Raw genomic sequence first — 22211 nt, forward strand, 5'->3', positions numbered from 1 at the left:
ATTTAATTAGAGTGCCCTGTCTAGGAACCACTTGGAATGAATACTCTCTCTTCATGCAAGATGCCTTCCTGACCACCTTCTTTTATGCTATCTTTGCCATTCATCAGTTCTGATGCAGTGATTTTTTTTCAATTTTTTTCTTTTCCTCCTTCTGAGATGATTTATAATGCTGGGGAATTTTCTATTGTGTACCAACTTAGTTGTCTCTTTTTAATATCTCCCCATAGCTTCTTCTTTTCCTTACTTGTAAGGCATGCTTTAAAATCTTATCTCAGTGTTTACAGTAGCCTTTCTGGGCCATTTAATACATTATATAGCTAAGGATTTTTTTTCTTCAGGTTTATGTCTGCAATAGGAAATAGAAAATGTGAAACCATGCTTTTTCAGCAGTATCTCTTCATAAATCCAGTCTACAAAACAAAGGAGTCATTTCTTTGTCATACACTTCCCCTCACCCTGGGGAGAATTTCACTGGATAAATCCTACAATTAATTCTGATGTTCCTTTGCAATATGATAAAGTATGATCAGGAATCAAGGGTTCTGGATTCTAGTCCTAACACTTCCTGATCAGTGACATGGCCCTAGATAAATTAGATGACAACAGAGACCACTTAGGACATTTGCCCTAGATAAGTCATGAAAGTGTGCTGTGAGTCTTAGTTCCCTCATCTGTAAAATGGGAATATTTATAATAGCTTTCCTACAGGACTAAACAAGAAAAAATATATGAAGGTATTTGAAAAACTATAGAGCTGGGGAGTGGTACAATGATTAGAGTGCCAGGTCTGGGGTTAGGAAGACTCATCTTCCTAAGTTCAAATCTGGCCTCAGACACTTACTAGCTGTGAGATCCAGGGCAAGTCACTTAACCCTATTTGCCTAAGTTTCTTCATCCTTAAAATGAGCTGGAGAAAGAAATGGCAAACTACTCCAGTATCTCTGCAAAGAAAACCCCTAGTGGGGACAGGAAGAGTCAAACATGACCGAAACAACTGAACAACAATTTGAAAAACTATTTAAGTACTCTACATATATAAATTATCAATTTTGTCATCTTCATCAATATCAAATTCAGCTCCTTAGTGCCAACAATTCAATTACCCTTGGCCTCTCTTTATTTACTATTCTTTAAAGACTACTACTATTCTTTAAAGACACCTCACACCTCAAATGGTCATTCTCAGTCACCCCTTTCCCTTCCCCCAATCAGAATTCGTATAGAGTTTTATACTTTGTCTCTTCATTTATCATATTCTGTCGTTATTTTTGCACATGTTTTATTTCCCCTACTACATTATGAGGTCCTTTAGAGCAGGCTTAAACATCTTAGTTATCTTTGTGTCCTCATTAGCTGACAAACGTAACAATAATGATAATGATAATAGCATTTCTACAGCATCAAAATTCTGCCTATAATAGGTGCTTAATGTTTATTGAAACTGTACTGATTTAAGAATAATTTATAATTAATCTTCCTTCTTAGTTTTTTCTAGTACTTTCCAGCTGAATCCGAAGAAATTATCTCTGTCCCCCCAAAAAATTTTGTAATATGCCCCCTATCTTTTCTCATAAACACTTTAATCTTTCCCCTGTATGCATAGTGGTTATAGCATAACTTGTTCATCCATTTTGGACAGCCAGAGACACAGCTGTTAGAGAATTCTGTAAACATGCATGTATTTGTGAGCCCCAGGTTCCCCACTTTAAGCCTTGACCTGCATTTCACCCAGGCCCTATACTTCTACTTTTCTATAATTTTAAAATGTCACCCAAAAGCCTGGTGTTTAGCTATTTAGTACAAAACCCAACCTTCCCAAGGACTATATAAATAAGGGATGATAACATCAAAGGACAAATATACAGATTGGATGTTATTTTAACCTCACTCCCAATGCATTTTTGTAGTTCATGCTACCTACACAATTTGATTCTGTTTTCTTTTGAAACACAATGAATGTCATGGGTGAGAGCCGCCCAGGAGTGAATCACAGAAGCCCTATTAAAACTAAAGAAGAAAATTCTTGATTACGAAATAAAAATAACTTTATAGAAGTTTAGGGCTTAGAATGTGGTCTTATTACCAAGGATTTTTTTTAATTCCTGTTACATAGAAAGTTAAGTTTAACACACCAGAGGGGCTGATCAAAAAGGAAAGCTAGAAATGGGATTTGAAGGAGTAGTCACTGAAGACATCATTGGGAAATAAGGAGCATCAGAGAAAAGTATAGCCCTGTTGCACAGAGTAAATGGGACCTTGATAAGGAATGATGGATAAAAGGCAGAACTATTCAACTCCTTATTTTTCTTTCTTCTTCTGCCAAGGAGAATAATCTTTGGACTGAAAAGAACAACACAAAAAATAACTGACAGGGAGTTGAAACATAAGATGATAGGTATATCCCAAGGTGTAAAAAGAAATGGTGGATATAATCACTGAACTACTTTTAGTGGCCTATTAAAGATCATAAAGGGTTGGAGACATGTTGAAAGATGGAACAAGGGCAGATGACCTGAGGAAGTAGTCTGTAGATTGTAGACAACATCTCCCATCTACTTATGAAAGAGAACCCATATCATCGTCATAGCCAAAGATTTTGTCAAGAGTGATGAGTTGCTCTTTGTCAGGTTAAGTCATGTGGTTTCTGTAAGGCAACAGCACGCTCTTCAACAAATAGCTCTGAGCTGGGCATCAGGATGCCTACTGAATTTGGGACAGTCACATAACCTTTCAGTGAATGTTTCCCTTCATTAGAAAAGAGATGGTCCCAAGCCTTGCTATGCCACTACAGTGTTCTAGGATTGAAATGAGCAGATAAATGTTATAGGGAATTATGTCAATACAAGGCATTAGAATAATTTCTTGAGTCCTTCCAGCCCAGGTCAATGACATTGAGATTAATTTCAAAGGATGGATAAGTTCCATTGATTAAGTTACTGTGTATTGAAATAAACATTTAGGAAAGCTTAGATAATAGAACCTTAAATTTCTTCTAGATTAAAAAAAAAAAAAGGTAATATCTTCACTTCTAAGAAAAGAGGAAAAACTCCTGAGGATGACCTTAGGAAAAATTATAGAGCTGAAGACCATAAAAGGACCTGACTGGGAAGAACTAGTGGCCACTGTCAAGGGGAGGAACACTTGATCTGTTTGCCACATTGCTCAACAAAAGAGATGACAATAGTGATTTAACAGGTATAATTTGGCCTCCCCTGGTCTCTAGCAATCTTTTCCCCTCAGAGTGAATTTTCGGACTTTTTGAAGGGAATTTCAGTTAGAATGGATAGATCAAATATTTTCCAATTTTTTCAGTTAGCAAAAATCTATCTCCTTTCCTTCCTACACCTTATTAAAAACAAAAATATTGTAACAAATACGAAGTCAAGCAAAACAAATTCTCCTCTTTGCCTTGTTTAAAACATATCTTATTCTGTACCCATCACCTCTGTTGTGCAGCGGTTCCTTGCTTCGTTGTAAATCCTATGGAGTCATGGTTGGTCATTGCATTGTTCTTATAGTTCTTAAGAGTTTCTTAGGTCTTTCAAAATTGTTCAAGTTTTTTTTTTTTTACATTATTGTTATTATATATATTGTTCTAGTTCTGCTCACTTCACTTTGCATCACTTCATACAAATCTTCCCAGGTTTCACTGAAACCATACCTTTCATCATTTCTTATGGTACAAATAAAACTGAGACATTCATGTATCATAATTTATTCAGCTATTCCCCAGTTGATGGGCGCAGCCCCCTTCCCCTCCTTTGCTTCTGGTTCTTTGCCATTACAAAAACAGCTACTATAAATATTTTTGTGCAACTGAGTCCTTTTCCTCTTTCTTTGTTCTCTTTGGGGCATAGGCCAACCAATAGAGAACAAGTAGGGACACTGGGACAAACTTAAGCAGCAGCAAAGCGAGAATGGGGGACTCTACGTACTTCTGCAGGATATCCTCCTCTTGTCGGTAAATTGGGATAAGTGGTAACCTAAGATGTAGCTTCCTATTAGCTTCTATGGCGAGGTGATGAGCTTGGCTTGGAGGAAGATTTCTGGCTTTCCCAAAGTTGCATCTTCTTGCTTAAGTAGTTTCAGAGATCATGACTGTCTATAAATTACCTCTCCTAGCTTTAATAAGTAATCAAGTGATCTTTGAAGTATAACACTAAATGTGAGATCCAAACGTTTTTGCTGTGGCCATGTCTGTTCAGAACTGATGCTGGGACTACCTTAATCTATGTTATTCCTTATACTTGAGATTTGCCCAGTGCTTGTTCTTTGGTTTATTTCTTCAATGTGTTTGTCTTCTTTTAAAAAAGCGATCTTGCATTGTAGGTAGGTCTTTTTCCCTGTCACTTCTTTGCAGAAATGCTATTTTTGAATAATAAAAATCAGTTGAATTTCTAGAAGCAGATATGCAATTTTTACCAAGATAAAATTTCTTTGTCCTAAATTGCATAGTTTTCATGATAGTAACATAATTACTTCTGTACTTAATTTTTCAAAAATTAAATGTGATGATAAAAGCCCAAGTTTCATTTCATAACATTTATTTTTGGTACTAATGTTCATTAGTTATGCACCATGTATTAAATTGCACATTACCAAATGAGCATATACTTAATGGAAAATTTTATTGTAGTGGATTGTTTTAACATTTCCTTCATATCACTAACCATTTATAAACAAAATTCATTGTTATTACAGCATAAAAATACTTGTTGATAAGTTTGCCGCTCACTGACTTCCACATTCTCATTTTTCATCATTCCCTTATCATGCCTTATCCTCTTGTCTACCATTCTTGAAATAAAATTCCCTCTGCTTCCATTCATCACTGCTGTTTGAAATCCATCCCTTCCTTCAAGGCCCAGCTTATGGAATTGGACATTTATCCCAGGTAGCTTTGCCTGATTCCCTCAACTAGAATTGATTTCACCTTCTAAATTTCTTCTAACATTTTACACTGCCCCACTCCTTTGCACTTAATGACTAATGTATATTTTGGTTATTTCATGCAAGTGTTACTATTTCCATTATATTCTAAAATCTGAGCAAATGTCTGATTTTTATCTTTATTCGCCCCCAGGACCTCATACTCATATGTGGGTGGGTGAGGGTGGGGGGGGTAGAAGGTTCCTTTTACTTAATAGGTACATATATGTTGGTTGAACTTCATTGAATTTACAAAGAAATGTGAAACCAAATAAAGTAAACCAACTTTACAATTGCTTTATGATTTTAAAATATGATATAGTATCTGTAGAACATGATCTGGAATCTGTCCCTATGAATAAAAGTTGGGCTTTCAAAAAAATTTTTTTTTCTTTTCCTAGGTACAGAGGCAAAACATACAGGGCAGTTGTCAAGATTGTACGAACATCTGACCAAGTAGCAGATTTCTGCAAGAGGGTTTGTGCCAAGCTGGAATGCTGTCCAAATCTGTTTAGTCCTGTTCTGGTTACTGAAATCTGCCCAGAAAACTGTTCCATCCACACCAAAACTAAATACAGTGAGTCCTAATTGTGGAACTAGTGCAAGCCAATATTCCTTCCTCTCATTCCCCCTTCCCTCTCCTCTCCCTCCCAAGAAAACCCTATACACACCATAATCCACTCTGCTTATTTCTAGTCATCTTCCAGTATTTTTTTTTACAGGAATGTCTGTGGGATAATTCTGTAGGAGTATTTGTTCTAAACAGATATTAATGTTTTGAGTTGGGAGGAGGGTTTAGACCCAACTGGTGATTTTATTATTTTGGTGAACTCCCTCTATCATTGAAAAATCAACAGCTGCTTTGGGTACAGAGAGGAAAGTCAGAACTTGAGCCTAAGTCTTTCTGATTCTGGGGCCGATTCTTTATACACCAAACTACACTGCCTCTTAGGCTGGTTCTATTAAATAGAATAGTAAGAGGCAATAAGAGGAGTGATTGGGAAGAGGATGGATGTTGTTCCAAATCAAATGGAATCTCAGGAGGTTGAATGATTTTGAAAATTCTTAAAGACAATAAGAAAAAGAATACTTTTGTTGATGCGTGGATTAAATTTGTTTAACATACATACAGTGGTAGTAGTTGTATTCATTGTGTTTTTTCAGTGACATAGCTTATAAACCACTTGGCTCAATACTTTGGGGGACATAGATCATTTGAGAAGCAGTGCCTTGAGTGAAGGAACATGCTACCCAGAATGACTGGATTCCTGCAGGGATGTGTGGTCTCATTAAGTGTCCACCTGGTGCCAGGTGTTCCCCGGTAAAGACTGCCTCTTGCCTTGGTTCATAGAGCTATCTGTCACAAGACCAGCAGCCTGAGAACCATGAAAATGTTGTGAGTCAGTGAAGCTCATAAAACAGGATGGGCATCAGATATGGTTTATAATTGAAACTGCCACCTGCCATTATTACTGCCCCCCCCCCCCAAAGTCCTGCTGACTTCCAGCTCAGCCAGCTTGTTCTGGCAGATGATTAGCTCTAAGAGAAAGCAATCTTTTCTGAATCAGAGTAAGTATCACCTTGTACAAGATCACTGTACAGTGTTACTCCTTTTACAACACCTCTCCTATCTCATACCTCTCCAAGCTTTTCTTTCTCTTTTCTTCAAGTAACTCATATTGAGGTATCCCTAACATCTTAACTATGTGCCATCATTCACATCATCCCTGACTCATGAGAATCCTCTCCCAACCTTCTGGGACTAGCCTAAATGCCTCCTCCTCAGTTAACCTTTCCACTGTTTTTCTCTGAATTCTCACAGCACATTGGACCTGTTTTAGACCTTTATCTCATTCTGCTTTATGTTATAGTTTATTTGTGCAGCACCACTGAGTGGTGATGCAGATTGTACTTTCATTTCTGTTCCCTGCTCTCTTCTGGAAGGGGCAGACCTGAATCTCACCTGTGCCTTACCTTTGTTGTGATTGTTCAGTTGTGTCTGATTCTTCGTGACCCTAGTTGAGGATTTTTGGCAAAGATACTGGAGTGGTGCCATTTCCTTCTCCAGCTCATTTTACAGATGGGGAAATTGATGCAAACAGGGTTTGACTTGCCCAGGGTTACATGGTTAGTATCTGAGGCTGGATTTGAACTCAGGTCTTTCTGACTCCAGGCCTGGCACTCTATCTGCTGAATCACCTGTATGTCCTTACCTACTCTTATATATTTTACCTGTACCTTACCTATTTCCATCAGACCCTCTTTCCTTTCTCTCATCAGAGGCTGATTGTCTAATGAGCCAAACGGATTATAACCTCTAGCTCACTTTTCTTTTAGGGGCAATATGATGGTTTTCTGGTCTATGGTCTCTTTCTCTGCTGTTTTATGGATTTTTGTATCAGATGAAAACATATTAGTATAATCACAATAGCTCAGAGCCCCCAGTTTGAAAAAAAAAAGAATCCTAACCTTCAGTTTTGTGTATCTGTAGATAATCCCTAGTATCTTTATGTTTGAGGTAGTATCAGGACTTGGGAAACATTTAGGTAAACAAAGTGAGCAGAGTATATTATAGTATATTACTGAACAGTCACAGAGCGGGGAAGTTGGGGAAAAAGCAGAACTTGTTAAGAATATCCCTTGGGTCTTGAAGTAGAAAGTACAAGAAGTAGCCTGCATCCTCTTTTCTGAGATGCTTACAGGGACTTGTGTCCCACCTCCATCTCTCCCTTCTCTGACACAGCTCAGGCTTCCTTTCAATTTTTCCTTTAAGTGGTTATCACTGTGCTGGCAAATCTTTTTAACTCAGGTCATTAAGGACTGTGGATATTGTTCCCTACTGCTGCTGGTCTTCAGTGTTTACTATCCCATTTGCTTCCTCTTTATTGGTCTCTTGAAGACTGTGTGTGTGTCCTTGTAAGTATTGCAAGGCATGACTGGGATCTGCCTTCATTTCAAAGATCAGCAGTCCTAAGTTTCTGTTAGGCCGAGAGGGGATGCTTGTGCCTCCACAAATGCCAGAATTCCCATCAGTTCTCAAACTTGTGTTATGTGTACACATACACGCATGCATACACGTACATACCCACACTTACTGTGTGTGTGGATATACATGATGTATATGTTGAGTACACATATATAAATGCATATGTACACATGCATATGTACACATGTACAATTTTATTGGTATATATGTAATAATTGTTTACATGTCTAGAACACGTTTACATGTCGAATGTGTTCTAGAGTAGGAACCATATTTTATTTATCTTTATATTCCTCTCAGAACCCGGCATGATGGCTTGTATATAGAGGAGGCTTTATAAATGTTTGAATTGAATTGGATGTCTGTAAAACTTGGACTTTCTCTGTAAGATTGCAGTGAGTTGTAAAAGGGTTTTAGTACTCACAGTGTTGTAGTCCGTCCACTTAGCAGCCACCCTTAGTGAGTACCACAGGACATCACTGAACACTAAACTTGGCCTCTGGTACGGAGAGGAAAAATAAGCCACTCTTTCCTCTCAGGCTTAGGGGGAAAAAGCAGGCAACTGCAATTAAAATTAAATACTATTGAAAGTGAAACTAAAGATTTTTCTAGGTCTGGCATTATAAGCTGCAAAATCTTTTAACATCCCTTGGGTCAGCTCACAGTGAATATTGCTGATGGCTGAATTGAATTTATAAAGAGCCAGAGGGAAGATGATAAAACAATCTTTAGATGGAATTTTGAACAGTAAGGTACAACAGTCATTGAATCCAGTTCAAAAGCTTTAAAAGATGCCACACTTGTTATTTCATTCTGTAAAACCAATCCTGATTTCTATAGTCTTGCTTCCAAAAATCAGATTTCAACAGACTTTGCATGCCCAGTTTGGAATTTCCCAATGTAAATGGATACTTGTTCATTTCTATCTCGTACATTCAGCTAAATAAATATGAGGTATTGTTCATGTAGCCGTAGTTAATGCATGCTCAGCAACTTGTGTCCCAGGAGAAATAGAGAGAGAGTGCTCTAAAATAATTCCAGGTTGTATTTTGCCTCTATTAAGAGTCTGATCCAAAGATGATGATAAATCACATTTATGTAATTCTTTGTTTAAAATCTTATAAGCACAAATATCATCCATGTGAAATTTTCCACTATTATTCATCTGAATCAATGGGGTTAAAATTATTTGGTCTCATTTACTTCCTTAACTAATGAATATCGGCCGTTGAATGACATCAGTATAGATTAAATTCTAGCTTGTTTATTAAGGAATCATATGATTTGGGAAGAATATTAGCAATTATATAGTCCTACCTCATCATCTTACAGACCAGGACTTAAGGATGTATAGATCATTAGGGGCAGATAATTGCACCTGAAGTTGAAATTTGGAGAAAGATTTGGGTTTTTCTCTTGTGACTCCCCCATCCATAAAACTTCCTTTGCTACATTTCTTTGTTCTTTTATAAAATGAGAACCACATAGTGGGACAAATGAGCTTCTGATTAATTAATGAGCTTTCTTGATCATGACCATAAGTATTTTGTTCTCAGCAGTGATTTTAATTGAGTAATTGATTATGAATTTAGTTCATATTAATGAATTTATTATTCATCAGTGCTGATCTAAGATGCCTATTTCTCCCTGGAATGTTGGCATTTTTACTGATAACTACTCCTCACTATTTAATATGTCAAAGAACTGAGTTCTCCATTCTATTAAGTAGTTGATTTGGAAGAAAGCCAGTTTTTTAATAATAATAGCTAATATTTTATAGCACTTTAAAGTTTGCACCATTTACAAATATTATCTTATTTTGTCCTCACTAACCATGGGTGGTAGGTGCTATTATTACTCCCATTTTTCAGATGAGGAAACTGAGACAGCTAGAGATAAGTAACTTACCCAGGATCACATAGCTAGTAAGTGTTACAAGATGCTTTGCCCTGTGCCCTGAAATCAATACATTTTTGTCTTGCCCAGATTAGGAAATAGAGTGGAGGTCTCTTCAGGAACACTCTATATATCTGTTCTCCAAAATTGAGACCTAGGTACCAGTGGTAAGAACACTACAGTTGATAGAGATTGTTGTTACAGTGAACAGTATAAAGAACTGAGCAGGTTTAGATACTGTGGACAATTTTAACCTTTCCACCATCTGATCAAAACCAATGAAAAGACATACCCTATGTCCTTTAAGGTCTTTTTGAAGCATGATTCTCTATGAAAAGATGAGATTTTAGTTGGGATTTCAAGGAAGCCAGAGCAGTCAGTAGGCAGGGTTGAGGAGGGAGAGTAGGTCCAGACCTAGGGAACAGCCAGAGAAAATGCCCGGGATTCTTCATCTCTATTGAGAGCAGAACAAATAGCATGTTAGTAAATGAATTATTTATGGAAACCTTTTGTTCATAAAGTTTTTTTTATTTTATTTTTCCTAATAGCTTATTATTATGGAAAGAGAAGGAAGATTGTCAAACCCCCAATTGGAGAAAACAATGCCGATATTGGTCCCCCTAAGCCAACGAGGCGGAGGAAACGACGGAAATCCATTTTCGTGCAGAAGAAAAGGCGAGCCTCCACAGTAGACTTTGCAGCAGGATCGGCAGAGGTGAGTGTCTCTCCAAAAAAAAAAATCTTATCAGCCCACATTAGATAAATGTGATTGAGAGGATTGTAGCTGCTGTGTACAAGCCTACACATTTATTAGGTATGATTGTTTTACTAAAGAAAGGATGTTTTCTGTTATGCACAGATACTCATGGCACGGGCCAGAAATCATGGAGGAGGCACAGGTCATTAGAATATTAGGGATCTTTGGTATTTCCAGGCCATGCAAGCTAGCAAAGTGCAACGTCCCTGTTGGAGAGAGGGTTACAAAACTTACAGCGCCTCTCTGAGAATGAGACGAGAGGCTGTAGTGAAAGCAGCGTTTCCTGCATTGTTATTCTTCTGTCCCACGTTAGCCACGAATTCTGTCTTTGTGGCAGGAAAGTGAAGAAGAGGATGCAGATGCCATGGAAGAGGACACGGGGAGTGAGGAAACCAGCTCAGAGCTTCGCGATGACCAGACCGACACTTCCTCCGCCGACGTCCCCTCTGCCCGTCCCCGGCGAGCCGTCACGTTACGGAGCAGCACAGAATCGGATCGACCCCCTCCCGTGGAAAGAGCCAGGAGAAGCCGTAAAGCACAGACGTTCTCCTGTGCCGAAGGAGATAAGTGCACCCAAGTCAAACAGGAGAGGACAGAGGTGAAGTAATAGCCCCCAACATAGGCGTAGAAATAAAAGAGTATTTGACGTTTGGCCTGGAGAAGGGGAGACTAAGGGAGGACAGGATAGCTGTCATCAAGTATTTGAAGGGCCAACACGGACAACGGAGCCCCATACGGCAAAATTAGAAGCAGGAGTTGGAAGGAGCAGAGAGGCGGGTTTCACTTCCATGCAAAGGAAAAAAATCAAAGCAGTTGGAGATGTCCAGAAGGAGACTGGGCTGCCTCAGAGGGAGTGGGTCCTTGAACGGATACTGCTTGTCAGGGATGTTAGAGAGACGATTCGTGTTCCAGTACGCGTTTGATTAGATGACCGCTGAAGTCCTTCCAAAGAGTGGGATTCTGGGGGCAGTTAGGTGGTGCAGTGGATAGAGCACCGGCCCTGAAGTCAGGAGGACCTGAGTTCAAATCCAGCCTCAGACCAAACACTTGACACTTACTAGCTGTGTGACCCTGGGCAAGTCACTTAACCGCAATTGCTTAAAAATTAAAGAGTAAGATTCTGTTGGGAGGTTTTGAACATCAGAACAAGTGACTGAAAAGAGTTACAGGACCTTCTTTTGAGGCTTTAAAAATGGAAGAGAACCCCGTCAGTCTGCAGTGGGTTACATGTCCCAAGCACCCTTTAAATCTGGGATTACAGAATTTTTTCTGGGTCCATCTCCATATAGTCATTCATAACCTCTGCATTTTGGGTTCTGTTTTTGCATGTATAGCCAAGTGGTAAATCTGCAAGTGGTAAGGGTACCACTTTTTGACGTATTTCAGGGAACTGGAATATCAGACTCCAGAACAAGCACTGAGTAGGCCGGGGTACACATCACTGTTTGTTGTTGTCCACAAAAATAAACACATGCTCCATGATTTCTTCTGCCATCAACTTTAGCAAATCGTCAGTCTTCTTTGTACCACAGTTTGCTTATTTATGTAGTAGGACTAAAACTTCCTGCCTTTTCATTAACCTATGCTACATTAAGTAGCCCATATGTACTGCCTTTTTTTTTTTCTTTTTTGCTCCTGTGTGTCAGGCTCTGAAGCCATATCAGCCCCTAAAGGCAAGACCTTGACCCTAGTTATTATGTATTTAGTAAATTGCTAAATTAAACTTTCTGGCTCAAGGGACTGGAGGGAGTTAATGTAGCTTCCAAAAGTATCTTACATACTACCAATGTCATATATTTGGGAGGGTTTGTTCAGTGGTTTTCAAAATTAATCAAGAGTATTGCTGTAATATTTATCATTTCTTTTTCCTCCCTTTCACATTTGGATTCCTGTAGGAAGTAAAACACGAAGAGGAGGAGAAACTTGTTCTGGAGAGTAACCCATTAGAATGGACGGTGACAGATGTTGTGAGGTTTATTAAACTGACAGATTGTGCTCCCTTGGCCAAAATATTTCAGGAACAGGTATGCTACATTTTTTTTTTTTTTTTTTTTTTGCTTCTTACTTGAACACAGGAGATGCTTAATAAACTTTTTAAAAATTTAATTTAATCTTATTTGACCATTTGTCAGGTATGTTGCAGTTGGAATTACTACGTAGGTGAGTTGGGCAAGGTGACTCCTGAGGCCTGTGTCCAACTCAGATTTATTTCATGAGTCTTTATTTCCTTCTCCTGCCAACATGGACTCTATGGTATTGCTGCAATTTTTAGTGGTTTATTATTTCATTACAGAAAGTTCGAGTATGGTATCTGTGAGGGCCTTGCCAAAAAGTTGTAATAACATCTTCTCTCTGTACAACCTGAAAATGGCATTTTCTCAGCATTTGAACAGAAGAATCATAGAAGTTTAGGGCTCGAAAGTATCCTGTCGTTTTATAGATGGAAAAACTGAGACCCACGTTTCTCTTAATTTGTTCCGTTTGTAACATTTTCTTTCTAGTCCCTTACACAAAGATGATAAAAGGTTTTGTTAGTTACCCCCCAGCAAGAAAATAAGCAGAATAAGGACATTTGCATTGGGCCTTGAAGGCACATTTTTTTGACTTGCTAGCCATATATAAAAGTTCAAATTTAAGCAAATGAGTGTTTCCTTTCACAATGCATGCTCAATATAGCAAATTATCTGCATTTTCACATTTTTTTATTAAAACATAATTTTCCCCAGTATAAAAAGTATTTTTTACTTGAACTTTCATTTTTTTAAAAAATACTTTGTGCTTTTATTCATTCTACACACACATACACATTTTCAATTGTCCTTATGGAAGTAAATCAGAAAAAAGCCATTATGTCTATAATTTGTCATTATGGACAGGAAAGGGGGGAAAAGCTATCTCTTCATAGAGATTTGTGAGTGCCTTCTTCTCAAAGGACACCATAAAATGGTAGTGGATCTTTCTATCTACTAGTGGGAAAAATTCCATGGTTTCATACAAATGCTTACCATTAGTCTAGGAAAATTAAGGAATGGAAGGGACATGAAATTTATTAACCTATTCTTTCTGGCCCAAAGTGGGGGCAGTGTTGTTATTATTGTTTTTGTTTGTTTTTAAAGGAGGAAAGAATGTTGTGTATTTTCTTGTGTCAATAACCTTTTGCCTTGGAGGGTCCAAACATCAGGGACTGTGTTCTAGGATAAGCAAAAGTGTTCATTCAGAACAATGATTCTTTACGTTTTTGTGTGTTTTGGATCCCTTTGGCAGTCTGGTGAATGAAGCCTGTGGACCCAATAATGTGTTTTTTTTAAAATTCATAATTGACAGAAATACTACATTTCAATTAGTGGTTAATGATTAGTGAAAATAAAAATGTAATTTTTTTTTCACCATCCGAGTTCATGGATCCCCTTGAAATGTAGCTATGAACACCAAATTAAGAACCCTTGATTTAGAAACTTGGGTTTCTTTAACAGACACCAAGCACTTCTGCCGGCATAGAATACTCCAGGCAGAACAAGTAAGAAAGCACAATCAACAAAAACCTGATGTCAAAGCCCATCTGATTTAGGGTTTGTTGGTATATAGACTCTTCTCCATTTTAATAGTAAACCAAGTATGGTGGGCTCAGTCTTGTTTAAAGCGTGCATCAGGGTTATCAGTATTGAATCAAGGGCTATCTATACTACTTTCCAGGACTTTACTTCCACCCTATCCCACTTAAAGAAGGAGAAACATTTACTCTTCAGGCAGAACCATTGATAAAACTGCAAACTGAATGATTACTTTCCAGATTAGATGAAGGGCTGGGAACTAATAACTCTGTACTGATTTACAACCTGTAGAAATCTGTGTGCAGTAGCTAAGACAAAAACAAGAAATGAATGCTTTACTATCCAGCTGCTAAATTAAATAGATTAAAATAACACTCATTTAGTTCAAAATGGAAAATTTGAAGGGGAGGGGAAGCCCCAAAATTACATACATACCTATATACTCTAAATATAGTCTACTTGGTGAAATTTGGGGCTTGAAAAGGGAATAGAAAGTTCACATAAAGTTAAGTTCATAGAATCCTGACTTAAGAGACCTTAGGGAACAGAAACCCCGTCATTTTATAAACCCAAACCTGGATCCTCTGACTCCAAATTCAGGGCTCTACTTTGCTACATTGTATTTATTCTTGTTCCAACTCTACTTTTAGGGCCATTACTCATTAGGTCTTATTTATTCCTGGTCATCCATGTGGCCCTTCCAGATTCAGTTAAAAAATTTGGGTCCAGTTACTGACAGTTGAGAAAATTAGGGATTTTTTCCCACTAAAAGGGAAGATAAAGTAGCTTCAGGGGATGGTATATTTATTCATATTTAGAATCAAATTTAATATTAAGCATTTGCTTATCATAGTAGAAAGCTGTTACCTACAGAGGTTTTAATGTAAATGGGCAATTTGACCCTTTTTTTGTTCACTTAGACCTTTAATTACCTTACTTAACTAATTAGTTAGCATTAAGGCAAAGACATTTATTGGGCAAACACTAAGACCCTGATTTCACTGAGACTTCCAGCTGGTAACCCTCACATATTTTAAATGAAACATGATATCTCCCTCGGTCTTATTCCCTGGTAGACATCACAGTTTTAAAAAGTAGAATAGTCATATACCTTTAATTAATGAATTGTTATAAGCAAAAAAGAAGCATTTGCAAGATTTACATATTTTCTTTTTAGTTCTGAAGTTTTATAGCAGCTGCCCTTCTGAAGTGGGCATGTGTTTCATTTCATATTCCAAACATGTATATTTATATACCTACCTTCAGAAAAGCTGAAATAGCTTTATCCTGGGAGGTCCATTTTCCAATATATTTTAATAGGAAAGATTTTTTGACAGGAAAGTTACCTGAATATCTGATATTTAAAAGGGGAGAGGGGAGCAATTTCTACACCCTTTACACAACTATGTACTAATAATTGATGTTCAGAGTCCTTGGCCTGAGCCCTTGCAAGGCACCGAATCATCTTCTGAATCCAAGATGACATTTCATTTAAGTCAAGCCACAAGCCATTTAGTAAGTGTGTGCACAGTGCATCAGGCGCTGTACTGATAACTGTTGGGAATACAGAGAGGTCCTTGTCCTCAAGGAGGTCACATTCCAATGATAAAAATAATTATGTACACATTAGATATATTCAGGTAGAAAAGGACCAGATTCAGCAATGGATTAGACGTGAGGGATGAATGAGAAGTGCAGAATTGAGGATAGCACCAAGATTACAAGCCTGGGTGATAGGGAAGATGGTGATGCCCTCTGACAGTAATAGAGGACTTTGGATGAGGGAAGTGTCTGATCATTTTTAAGTTTTCCATTTTCAGCATCTAAGGGTAGTAGGCAGAATGGACTCATAATAAACCAGTCAGGTGGCACAGCAGACAGAGTACTGGACCTGGCGCCTGGAAGACCTGAGTTCACATCCTGCCTCAGAGACTCGGTAAGGGTGTGACCCAGGACCAGTAGATGAACCTCTGCCTCAGTTTCCTTATTTGTCAAATGCAGATAATAATAGCATCTATTTCTAAGGGTCATTGTGAGGATGAAATGAGATTATATTTGCAAAGTGCTCTGCAAACTTTAAAGTGGTAAATAAATGCTAACATTAACACAAATGATAACAAAGTTTTCATCATACTTGCTTTGAGGGCTACTACTGGAGATGTTAGCCACCCCAGGCGTCGTATATTTGCATCTGAAGTCAGGCGACACAGGTTGATGCTGTGTCATTGAATTACTGTACAACAGGCTTGCACAACCTGAGGCCCACCAAAGGATTTTGGGCAACCTGTGAAAAATGCCCAGAATCCTTTGGCAGGCAGCAAGTTGTACAGGCCTGCTGTATAACCTTTCACACGTAACTTTACCTGTCTGCTAGGCACTAATAGGCATGTTCTGAAAACAAAATTGGGTACTACAAGTATAAATAAGTACTATAAGACACAATGTAAATAAGACATTGAAGTTTCCAGTAGTTTAAGCTTATGGTATTGGGTTTGGATTTGGGCTGGTATTTGTAATTTATAATCTCAAATGCAATCTTATTTGAATCTTAGAGATAACTAGATCAGACCCTTTATTTTACAGATGAACTGTAGCATAATAATTCCCTAAGGTCCTTTGCAGCTTGAACGGTCTTTGACAACTCAGCATCTTTAGCATTAGGATAGTGACTTCTTGATATATGTCATGGCTAGTGTTTGTCAGCAATCAAGAAAATTAATAGACAACACTGCTATTGACATATCTATACTCAGCCTTCTGGTTTGTTTGCAGATTTGGTTGTTTTCATTATTTTAGCACGTTAGCACATAAAGATGACAGTTGTGAGCTAGACCAAGTGAGAAATTAAATGATCCCTGTGCTTATGGAAGTTTGTTCCCAAGGTTGATAGACTTTTGTCTTAAACACCATCTTGTGCTGAGGATTCTGATCAGTCAGTTAAATTTGAGAACCATTACTTTGAAGACAGAAATCTTCACACAGGCAAAATAAACTAATAATTTGCTGTTTATTAGTGGACATTAGCCATGTCTTATATGTTAATTACACTTGCTTGATCTTAGCTTAGATCATGTCACCCCATGCCTGGGATAAGCTAGGAAATTTCAGAAGCTATGAAGATCTAATTACAGTTCAACCATCCGATTTCCATTTCCAGAGGAGCAACCTAAAATCTCTTTGAGACTTGGTTATGAAGAAACCATATTTAAAAGATTTTAGGGCCTCTGTCTATATTAAGTATTTAAGGGGAAAAAATCTGCATAGTCTTTTCCATTAATTGTAGCAGCTTCTTGGCTTGTCAGCTTCATAGTAGTTCTTGACTACAGTCACATCCATACCAGATAAGTGTAATGGGAAGGGAAACTGGTTAGCACTACTTAATCAAATCCACATTATGCTAGACTTTGGCATCTGTTCAAAATAGGGTCAGTGCTTATCCAGTCAGAGAGTTACCTTAAATGTTGAAGTTTACCTTTGAATTTTTCCACTCTACAGTTTTGTGTGTGTGTGTGTGTGTGTGTGTGATTGTATATGTACTTCAGACTGGTCCTCGCAGAAGTTGTGAATAGGTGAGATGTGTCTTTGGTATCTTCCTACCTTCCTTTGCAGCTCCCCCTTCCTCTCTGGCTTTGGAGCCTTCTTCCAAGGCCCCTCCTCCCACCTTTAATCTACCTTGCTTCTAGCTAGCTGTTAATTAATCCTACTTCATCAAATACTTATGAACATTCTCTGCCCTCCCCCCCCCCAATATTTTTTAAGTGAGGCAGTTGAGGTTAAGTGACTTGCCCATGGTCACACAGCTGATAAGTATTATGTGTCTGAGGCTGGATTTGAACTCAGGTCCTTCTGACTCCAGGGCCAGTGCTCTATCCACTGCACCACCTCGCTGCCTCCCCCCCAAATTCTTTTAAGACCCAAAGAAGTGACTTTCCATGGTGATAAATCAGGCCTTAGCAAGGCAGGGAATCCTTCTTCGGGGCATATCCAGCCATAGCAGCAACACCTCTTGTGTGTGTCAAGTGTACATGGCAGAAGCTGCATGGTATCTACAGGAGACAGAGATAGCTGAGTGTGGGAGATGTTAGATCTTCTATGACAGCTTCCCATGACAAAGCTTTTCCCCCTTACCTCATTGGTGGTGTTCTTTGTTTCAAGGTACACAAATGCTATGGAAATAAGAACTTCACAACTGATGAATAGGTTAAAATAAGACTCTTTTTAGGCCCTATCCCTTAAATAAAGGTGAGAAATTCAAGCCAAGTTCTCTTGTAATTCCCATGGGATTCAGAGTAACCCAGCCTTCTTTAGACATTCTCCAAAAAAGGAAACGTCCTAACCTGACCAGGGACCTAGCTTGGACAACACTGCTCCAGCCTTTCCCTAAACATTCCTCTCCCTAATCCAGGAACTTTTTTTTTTCTTTTGTAAAAACTGTTTCAATATAATTGGTTTCCTTTGCAAATAATTTTATTTTGTGCATTTAAAAACATTATCCTTAGAAAAGCATAGATTTTACCAGACTGCCAAAGGAGTCCATGATAGAAAAGAATTTAAGAACCCATATTCTAACCCATTTCTTTTTCCTTCTTCTTCTAGGATATTGATGGTCAAGCACTTCTACTATTGACACTTCCCACAGTGCAGGAGTGCATGGAGCTGAAACTGGGGCCTGCCATCAAGCTTTGCCATCAGATTGAAAGAGTTAAAGTTGCATTCTATGCACAATATGCCAATTAACTTCAGCCCTTCCCCATCATGGAGGATTCCTGCATGGGGGACGGGCCATTTGGGGACAAGTTTTCTTCCGCCTGCAGACATTTGAAATTGAAGCACTAAAAAATCTCAGTGTGAAAAAGACCCAAACTCCTCAACCAATCTCTGACCCCCTTCCCTGCATTTATTTAATATGTCTCTGTTTTTAAAGCACACTGAAATATCACAGCAACTGCTTTCTGAGAGCATAACTTGCTGTTTTCTATTGTGGCATCCATTGATATAGCAAAAGCTTAGGGAACCTTGCTCACCCTTTTCCCACTAAATCCACAGCACCTTCTGATTGACGTTTTCTACACCTTTCAAGAGAAAGGTTAGGAGTCAGTGGTGTGTTTTTCTGCAGTTATGTGGGATGCCTACCAGGCAATTAAAAAAAACTACAAATAAGCCTCAAGCAAATTTGTCCACACTTCTTTCATATTGAAATGTGTGTGATCACATTTTCAAGTGACTTTTACCATTGCAATTTGATCCTAGTGATCAACACATTTCTGTCACATTTATGACATGAGTGTTGATATATATTAAAACAGGATGTGATTATGAGAAAAACCAACTAATCCTCTAGTTTTGTCAGCACTCTTAGAAAAAGTGTGAGCACAGGAAAGGAGAGCAGAATCTAGAAAAAATCTGCAGAGACATATAGTGTCCACAACTCTTAATGAAACAAAGCTTTGTCCCTTTAATTTGTCTGTAACCAGATCAGGAAAGATCAGGAAGGGGGTTCTTATAATTTCTTTAAGAAGTTGAACTACAGGACAACATGTTGAAAGGAATTACTTAAGCATCCCAAAATAAGGAAATGGAACGTTTCAGATGAGGTGGTATTTGAGACTTCTACCACAAACAACCTGAAATTCATTGGGGTGGAGTTCCACAGTGTGTCACCTATCAGCTTGGCATGGCTTTGTTTTGGTTAAGTAGCCCAGATTTCACAGATCACTTCAACACAATGAGTGGGAGACGTAACAATGATTACTGTGAACTAAAAGCCCTCTGCTTTCTATTCACTTGCTCTCCATTCTCTTAATGGCATTATCTGGGTAGACAAAACTGGACCCGATAACCCATCACCCAGTAACACTGTAGCCACAGCTCCATCCAGATCCCCAACCTGACCAACTTGGAACATTTTGCAGATATATAGAATTAAAGAAGTAGACCACCTGTGTAGACCTCTGTGTGGCTCCAGGATAAGAGTGCTCTTGGACCAAAAGAATCATCCATGAGATCCAATCAATAACTCAAGCATTCATCAAGACATGGAAGTTTCTTAAAGAATTATGACCCATTGTGATTTTAATCCACTGATTTTTTAGAAAAATATTTGAAATTAGTGACAAGTCTTAAATTATTCAAAAACTGAGCTCCACAACAGTGGCTTCACATCTTCAGTAACTGCCTTAACTATTTTGATCTTTCCCCACCCAAAATTTGGTCTCGGAACTGGCAGTGTAGTGTATATAACTGTGATCTGGGCTCACTCCTGTAGCCGCCATGGGAATATTTCATTGGTTAAACTTTCTCTGGCAAGTCAGATTAGCAATGTTGGCCTTTGTTCAGCATTTTGGGACTGGCATAGACAAAAGTGAGAAGTTACATGTATATCTTCTGCTATTGAGATGTGTTTGTCTGAGCCTAAAGCTAGTGTTTACAGCCATGTTACAAATTTTCAATGAGTGAACTTTTGTGTAGAGAACCCTGGTGGAGCATCATTTAGAACAATGCTTGTTGACATCATAATGCTAGAAAAATGCCTTGTAATGCATCGTTGGTTTTGTAGTAGAGTTTTACTGAATTCTTCAAGTTAGTTTTGATCTCCCTTTGGGTCTCCTAGCCCTGTGTCCTCCGCTTCCTTGGCTCAAAATACTGTATCATGAAGTTAAACATTGCTGAGAGAGGTCAAAAATTCTGGCCTTTTCTCTGTGCAGATTTCTTTGTGATCTTTTCTCTGTGGCCTTTTCTAACCATGCCATTTTTGTTTCATTTAAACTGATATGATGGAATGAGCCAACTGCACTACAGCATTTTAGTATCAATATCAACTTCTCTTGCCCTTTCCAGGAAGTGGAAAGGGATTGGAGAGGGAAGGGCAAGACATCACCATGACCAATGGGTGTGTTAGTGAAGCCCATAAATCAAAGCTGGGATGGTCTCTAACTGGATGCTCAGCCTTGGCTTGGTTTCATGGAACTACATGCCAGGGATTTTCTTTATCCTTATGACTTACTTTCTCCCCGTATTCTCTTTATCAGACGACAAGAGAAGAATGGGGTGAACGTATTGTTGACTCAACCTTTGTATGCATATAGGAGGAGGAAGTGGACCCAATCTCAGAGTCAAGTCCATGATTGGTTTAATTAGAGTATCTTCCATTTTGACCATCCTCACAGCCTTTGGGAAAAGCAACTCATTTTAGAACCACAAGGTTCAAATCAAATAAGGAGGATTTTTGCAGGTTTCTTCCCTTTAGTTTGGGATACTACTGTATAACATTGTCCCCCTTCTCAATGAAGTTGCTAATATCTGCCAGAACTTTTGGTTCTTAAGTTTAATGTGTACACTCTAATTTCCCCAAATTATAACACAGCTACCATGACTCCACCCAAAAAAAAATCCTACACATACATCTTTAGATAAATGGTTTTTCCCCATTTCTATTAAATTGATAAAAGTTTCTGAAGACCAGTTAATTTTTTCCTCTCTACTAATGCTAATTAGAAGGACAGTGAAACTCTTGAGTCCACCATCATTACCATTCTGGCCCTTTCCCAAACTTCTAACTGCAGTCTCTTTTTGCCCCTCTCAAGCTAATAGGTATGATCTTATTTTATTCAACTACTCTCCAAAGAGTACTTTCTCTTAGTTCCTCCACACTATACTTTTGAGGCCAGATTCCCCCCAATACTTTGGTCCAATGTACATTACACAACTCGCTGCCCTTAAAACCTGACTTAATTTCCCTCCTGTTCCATACAGACACAGTTTGTGCAATTTGGCAAACCAAAAAAAAAAAAAAAAAGTCATCGATTGTTGCTATACCCTACCAGAAGGATTCAATTTCTCTTCCCTCCCTCTCCCCAATACATATGTACATATATAGAGAAAGAGAGAGAGTGTATAATATGTGTGTTTCCTTACTCCAGGTGTGGACTATAGCTGTACAAAGGAAAAATTAAGGGAAATGTAATTAAAAAAGATAAATAATAGGAATAATATTTTCATGATAAAAGATTCTGTATAAGAGAATTCACTAATGTTCTTTTACAGAATAAGCTCCCATAGCATATCTAAAACATGATGTGAGTTAGCAAAACTT

General features: G+C 38.3%; 1 protein-coding gene across 2 annotated transcripts in view; it reads left to right on the forward strand.

Annotated features, from left to right (window-relative positions):
* Window positions 1-21927, forward strand: part of SFMBT2 (Scm like with four mbt domains 2) — a 300526-nt gene extending 278599 nt beyond the window's left edge. For both annotated transcript variants that reach the window (XM_027838774.1, XM_027838773.1), the window contains exons 17-21: window positions 5331-5506; window positions 10360-10526; window positions 10906-11166; window positions 12464-12592; window positions 18716-21927. In XM_027838774.1, the coding sequence (XP_027694575.1) occupies window positions 5331-5506; window positions 10360-10526; window positions 10906-11166; window positions 12464-12592; window positions 18716-18856 (874 nt within the window). In that variant the 3' untranslated portion in view covers window positions 18857-21927. The remainder of the gene's footprint in view (window positions 1-5330; window positions 5507-10359; window positions 10527-10905; window positions 11167-12463; window positions 12593-18715) is intronic.
* The last annotated feature ends 284 nt before the right edge of the window (window positions 21928-22211 follow it).

The sequence above is a fragment of the Vombatus ursinus genome, unplaced genomic scaffold (genome assembly GCF_900497805.2).
Source record: "Vombatus ursinus unplaced genomic scaffold, bare-nosed wombat genome assembly UNPS02014830.1, whole genome shotgun sequence".
NCBI classification, from domain to species: Eukaryota; Metazoa; Chordata; class Mammalia; order Diprotodontia; family Vombatidae; genus Vombatus; species Vombatus ursinus.